The following is a 6834-nucleotide window of genomic DNA, read 5'->3' as shown; positions in this document are numbered from 1 at the left end:
CACATCCCCCCTCTATCCTCCTCCACATCCCCCCTCTATCCTCCTCCACATCCCCCCTCTATCCCTAAACTTCCATCAACAGATATCAGGTTATATAGTATTTGCCTGCAAATCATTCTGTCATCACATGTGAAGATATACCTTTTTGTATATATCCATACTGCAGTGAAGATATAAGTTTTGTGATATTTCACTAAGTAAAAATGTAATAATTGTTTTTTTACAGAAAAGCTGCAGTGAATATTGAGCAAGGGGCATTTACAGGGCTCCAGAAACTGAGACTGACAGAATGGACGAGAACCCAGGGAGAGAATAGGCTTAGCAGTACTGGTCATACCATACAGGTAAATGAGAGGCTTTTTAGGTGCTGTGTAACCTGTCTAATATTACATCCTAATTGGTATGTCATTTTACTCAGGTTTACCTGTCTAAGCTGAATTAGATTAAACAAGATGTCTGATTACACAGGTCTTAGTTGTTAGTTTTCACACAAAATGGGATTACAGCTTTATGTTGGATTAGACAGGATGTTGGAACAATCAGGGTCAGATTAGACAGGTTAACTGTCGTATGCAGACTCAATAGCTCAGCTCATACCATGTACATTAACAAGGGGTTAGTTAGCACAGAACCAACACTATTTACCATATACCATGTACATCAACAAGGGGTTAGTTAGCATACAGACCCAACACTATTTACCATATACCATGCAGAGAATTAAGTTTTTATCCAGATTTAACCTTTTTGGCCAGACTGTACTTGTAAATGAATGCTTATAAATTATGATGTATACAAAAATATTGGCCATAGTTAAATTATTACAACTCTTTTGGTCATACCTTGAGTGATGGACAGCCGAGAATACTGAACCATTTCCAAATTAGATATCAAATCATGTACCTTATATTTTGTATAAAAGGTTCAACTCTTTCAGTACCGTTGTCGTGCATATACGACAACAATATGTCATCCTGGTCCCCGTTGTCGTGTACAGACGACAAAATAATAGGCCGTCTCACCCCCGTTGTCGTGTACACACGACAAGAAACTTTGAACTTGTCTGATGTTTAGCTAGTTATGGCACACGACAATCATGTAATACAATTTTTTGTCGCTAAAATCAGCACCCATTAGTTAGAAAGAAATATTTTTATAGGTACAAAGTACATAATTTATATTTTGTTACCTATTATTTTTCGAATCTGCTGCAATATGTTCGTATTTGGTGTTTCAGTTATAAAAAATATTGCGGCAACTTAATTTGATATGAACACTCATAAATTCATCACCAAATATTTATTTAGACTGATGGAAGTAAATATGAATATTTTAATATAAGTCTTAATGCAATTATTTACTTGTTATTAGAAAAAACATTAGGAACCTCCACTACAACGCTGTTTTGAAAACAAGGTTTCGTATCGCTTGTTGCCGAACATATGTTGATTTCTCAGTCATATTTAGCTGCCAGTTAGTCATTATGCTGCAAAAATGAAAAGGTGTGAGTTTATAAACAACAGCATGAAACAACAACGATATTTGTTAATGGTTACCCGTTTAATTCTTGCAGTAATTACACCTTGTCTAAAAAGAACATTGACAATGCGCCATTTTGTTATCTGTGCGGGAGCAAGTCTAGTAAGGACATCCGGTATGGAATCCGGACCGGATTTGCAGTACGGAAAGAGTTCACCCTTTCACCCCTATGTAACTTTAGTAAACTCTACCATGCAGTGATCTGGTTGAGTCCATTATGGTCTACAGTGGTAAAAGGGTTAACCAACATAAGAACCAACACACTGCAATGAAAGTCATAGTTATAGACAATTAGACAATTAATGAAAGTTTTTTGAATCACTGACTATGCTTCACAAAGGCATCTTATGGTATTGCAACTGATAAGATCTACTTGCTTGTATAAACTGTGGTGGTCACTTGTCTTCCTTCGAAAATTATGTCCCAGATAATCGTTTGAAAATTTTGAATGGACTTAATGTATTTCATGCTTTTGGAAAAAATCCTAAACTACACAACATGCTTTTGGAAAAAAATCCTAAACTACACAACATGTTTTGGGGAAAAAATCCTAAACTTCACAAAAAACTGACCTGAATTTTTGTTTTCAGTATGGTGATGAATATGCCAGCGACTTTCTACTGTTGTCACCAGAATATCAGCTGACAGACGACGCCCAGAAAATCACTGTCACTATGATGGTTGATGAGGATGCGTACAACCCGGAGGCCTATCGGTCATCTGAGGACGCGCTTGGGACATGGGTCAAGGTCGATGCTAACATTGAGGGTGAGAGGTTGACGCTGAAGACCAACAGAGGGGGTGTATTTGTGGTGCGTTCCCATAGTAACTACGGACCAATCATAGGTATTGTTGTGGCCTGTGTCGCCGTGGTCATCATCATAGTAGGCCTGGTCATATACTTCAAACGAAACCCGGAGCGATGGATAGCGCTCAAAAAGTCAACAAAATACATGGAACGCTCCTTGCAGGAGAAGGTTTGATTATCTTAGATAGGAGTGAAATATCATTTTTTCTAGTCCCAATAACACATGCTAAATTGCTGTTTTAGAATACCAAACCAAATTTTGTTTTGTGTGGCATTTTGGTTTCTGAAACCATTATGTCACGGGAACATATTATTTTCACTTTCTTCGTTATAAAGAATTCTTTCCAAATAATTAAGTGATATTTGATATTTTCAGCATTGATAATTTGGACAAATGGCAGATGATCTTTTAGAGTACCTCAAACAAGGTCACAAGTGATTTTTATAAAATGAGCTTTTAGCCAGTTTTATAAAAGTTGGATGAAACAAGAATAATATTTTATTTTTTTATCTTTATCAAATACTTGATTTAATCATGTTTAATTGCAAACTTTGAATATATTAATTAAGATTAAAAAAAAAATGAAAATCATCAACAGATTTTCACCTTTGTCATAAATGTAAAACATCATTTTGTCCTAATGAGGTCACAATGGTTGAAATTTGTCTCATAACAATTTATGTCAAATGGTGTTATTAGAATGTTAAGCACCCTGAGTATATGATAAGTAATTGAGTTTCCAAATCAAAAGATGTGTGTTTAAAATATACTTCCAGTAAAATACTCATGTTCATATTAATGAACTTTGTGCATTTTGTATTTTAGAATTGCCAAAATCTGGCCTTATAATGATAAAAGGTTTTCTATAAGAAGTTACATGAATGGTAGTATAAATGGCAGTATTTAAGAGAGAGAGAGAGAGAGAGAGAGAGAGTGTGTGCTTTTGAGGAAAAGGAAAACAATCACTGACCTTAGTAAAATATTTTAAAGGTTGTTTGATACAGGTATCATATTAGACATTGAGTTGGATTCCCATGATCAAATTTAGATTTAAGATTGTAAAAGTATAATATTCTAAATATTTTAAATGGTATTTATGTTGAGAGATTTAAGATAATACAGGTACAAATAATTGGCTGTACAGGCTTCAATTGGAACTGAGTTTTTGGTTATGTAAGCTTATGGTAGCCAATAATAGCTATATTATTGCAATAATCAGGTCTTGAAAACGTATTGAAGGATTTTTGTTTTTATTTTTCCTACATTTTTCGGTCTAGTCAGATACAACAGGTTGTTGGGTGCTTGAAGTTGTATATGCCATTGGTGGTTGATGATTATTTTTTAAATTCAATAGATAGTTTAGGTTTGAGCTTTAATGATGTGCCATTCTGTATATAAAATGTAGCTATATATAGATGATTGTTGTAAGCTGGACATGAAGTATTCTAGGGCAGGTTTACTTCCTGTCCTTTGGTTTGAAAGCTTTAATATTATCGTAAAGTTATTTGAAACTAATTACAAATTTGTTTACAGTGCGGTGGTAATTATTCCATTTCCCAGATAAGGAGTTACACTTTTAATACCTTTTAATCAAATATCTCTGCAAGGGAAATAGCTGTAAGTGCAAATTTGAGGTATGGTTAGCAGATATTTTGTGAAGGGAGATAATTCTTTGTACAAATCAAGAATCATAGGTATGATTAGTAAAGTGTATAGTGCCAAGTGTAAACTCCTATAATTAAATTTAAGTATGACATAAACCTTAAGGGGCATAACTCTTACAAAAATAACAAATTTAGCATGTATGCTTTAGGGTGATAACTCTAATACAAATAACAGGTATAATGTATAAGGTAGCATATAACCTTAAGTGACATATATCTATGCCTACGCCATGTCATAGCCCCACCTTTTAGAAGATAACCCTGTCACTGTCTTTGAATACAACATCATATCAGTTATACCAATTTTTTTAATCACATTCCAAGTGACCTTTTCTTGTCACTATTTTAGTAATGTTTGTACTATGGCTGAATTGTCTATAAAAATCAGGGATTATTAAGAAAATGTTGATGGATTTGTTTTTGTTTTATAATATACTTTGCTATCTGCTTTATAATAGTGGAGAGAAAGAAAAATACTTCTGTTTTTGTGGGAGTAGGCATTGTGTAAAATGTATATGTTTTCATATTTGTATGCAAAGAGAGAAAGTGGTGTAATATTCTCATTAATGAAGTAGATCAAACTTACCTGAGGTATTGAATTGTTTATCATCTTCATAGTTAAGTATGTACAGAACAAAACCCAGCGTCTCAGTATGGTCAACCCGACGTCGCAGTATGCTCACCCCCACATCACAGTATGGTCACCCCCACATCACAGTATGCTCACCCTGGCATCTTGGTATGGTCACCCCGACGTCGCAGTATGCTCACCCCCACATCACAGTATGCTCACCCTGGCATCTTGGTATGGTCACCCTGACTGCTCAGTATGGTCACCCTGACGTCCCAGTATGGTCAACCCGACGTCTTGGTATGGTCACATTATTGCAAATATTTTTTTAGATGCGTTCAGGTTGTTATATTACATGTGCTTGTGATAGAAGTATTTTACAGCATCTTTCAATGTTACTGCCAGTAAGTCAACTCACCTACTTAGATCTTCCCTGCATGAAGCACAGGGCTTCATAAATTATACATTTGGAAACTTTCTTTCGTTCAAACTGGCATGAACATTGAAAATATCCTGTTTAAGGAGGCTCCACCCTTTCGCAATTAGCCAGCAGAATTCAATGAAAGTTTCACATGATGGTTATGTCACTATGTAGAGATGATTTTATGAAAATCTAAGCATTCCGAAAAAATGATTTTTGACAAATTCAATTCTTTCACATTGTTTGAGCGTGTGACATTGTTCAAAACTATAACAACAATAAAATAATGGAAAGAAACATTGCTCACAACCCTACAAATATTTTATTTATCATAAAATATCTACAACATGTTACAAAAAGCATTTTTTTTTCAAACTATATGGATAAAAGTTACTAAATACAAGCCAAAAGCAAACAGGACACATAGTTTCATACAAAAAGAGAGAAAAATTGAACCAAATACACACAAAGTCTTTATAATTAATTTATTTTACATTTTACAATTATTTTGATCCTGATGAGAGTTGTCTACCTTGAAAAAAATCGAAACTTTTTGCAGAGGGATAGAATTTATACAATGACACTTATTTTCTTTACTACACAAAAACGACAGAAATGAATTAACTTACTATATTTATTTGTCAATTTACTGTTCTTTTATGGAACAAAATTACTCTCAATCATGTACACTTTGGACATCATTCCATAGCCTGTTTACGCATGGTATATTAACATGTCAGGTACATATATGTAACCATAGGCTATCGCATGGTATGCCGTTATTACGTGCACTCACATGCACTTGCATTTTATAGGAATCTTGATATTTTACAAACCACTATTTTCACAGAGTTATTGTAATTGCCATTGTGAACCGATTTATCTGACAGAGTGTAAATCGCTCGACAACAAAAGTTGTAGCGACCAAGAGCTTGTGAACTACTGTTAGCACGGGATACGTACTGAGGTTGGTAAACAAAACACATCAGTCGGCATTCCATGCTATTCATATACAACCTTCTTGAAGTCGTCTGATCATATGTCAGTGTTGGCCGTGAGTTAATCAATGTCTTTGTATCATAAGCTTTATTTCTGAAGTACGTGTGATAACACATTTCCAAGTTAAGTCTCGATATCGGGTGTTGACATATCATCGTCACGCACGTGTACTATTGTTTACCCGGTGTTTCTATAATTTACACTACGGTAATGGAATGCGCGATACGCAATACGGAAATGACGACAAGATAATACGACAAGAAAAACATGTGTATTACGAGGGGTGGAAAGCCCTTAATATGCATATTTTCATTCTCAATTTTGAGTTTTTTTGTGATCTAAATATAGTTGTTCCTTGTACATACAGTATTGAAGAGCCTGTGAAACATCCTTACAACACCTATATGTTTGCTTGCCTCACTTGAAGCAAGGCGAGAGGAGGAGCATAGAAATGTCATTGATCCCATATACATGACGTCATAGCCCTATGAAAGAAAAAATATTTTATATGGAAGTACAATGGCGATACAACATTGACGCAGTAGAGCCAAAACTGAAAAATACATTACAAACTTTTTGACATTTTTCTCCATTTCTGGACTATTTTTCACCCATATTCACCACGGTCCAAGTTTGTGAAGTATAAAAGTTCGCCATTGAATCAGTATGTGTGCTAGCATGTATCAGGTTTAGATGGTGATTCATAAGGACCATTAAGTTGTGTGTGTGAATACACAGGTGACCTTTAGGTGAACTGACACCAGCTCGGGTGTATGCCCTTTTTCTTTTGCGAAAGAACACAAATTTGATGTTATAACAATGGGCAATTAC

The 6834-nt window shown here is 34.9% G+C and overlaps 1 protein-coding gene across 1 annotated transcript in view; it reads left to right on the top strand.

Moving 5' to 3' along the window:
• LOC110442853 (protein DD3-3-like) overlaps nt 1-3371 on the top strand; it is a gene marked incomplete at its 5' end in the record, with an annotated part of 20574 nt that extends 17203 nt beyond the window's left edge. Inside the window, 2 exons of the mRNA XM_021486682.1 lie at nt 227-344; nt 2130-3371. Coding sequence (XP_021342357.1) covers nt 227-344; nt 2130-2522 — 511 coding nt within the window. The remainder of the gene's footprint in view (nt 1-226; nt 345-2129) is intronic.
• Between the last annotated feature and the right edge of the window lie 3463 nt (nt 3372-6834).

This window comes from Mizuhopecten yessoensis, unplaced genomic scaffold (assembly GCF_002113885.1).
Source record: "Mizuhopecten yessoensis strain PY_sf001 unplaced genomic scaffold, ASM211388v2 scaffold716305, whole genome shotgun sequence".
Classification (NCBI taxonomy): Eukaryota; Metazoa; Mollusca; class Bivalvia; order Pectinida; family Pectinidae; genus Mizuhopecten; species Mizuhopecten yessoensis.
The sequence above is the reverse complement of the archived record's forward strand: the minus strand, read 5'-3'. Positions and strand labels throughout refer to the sequence as shown.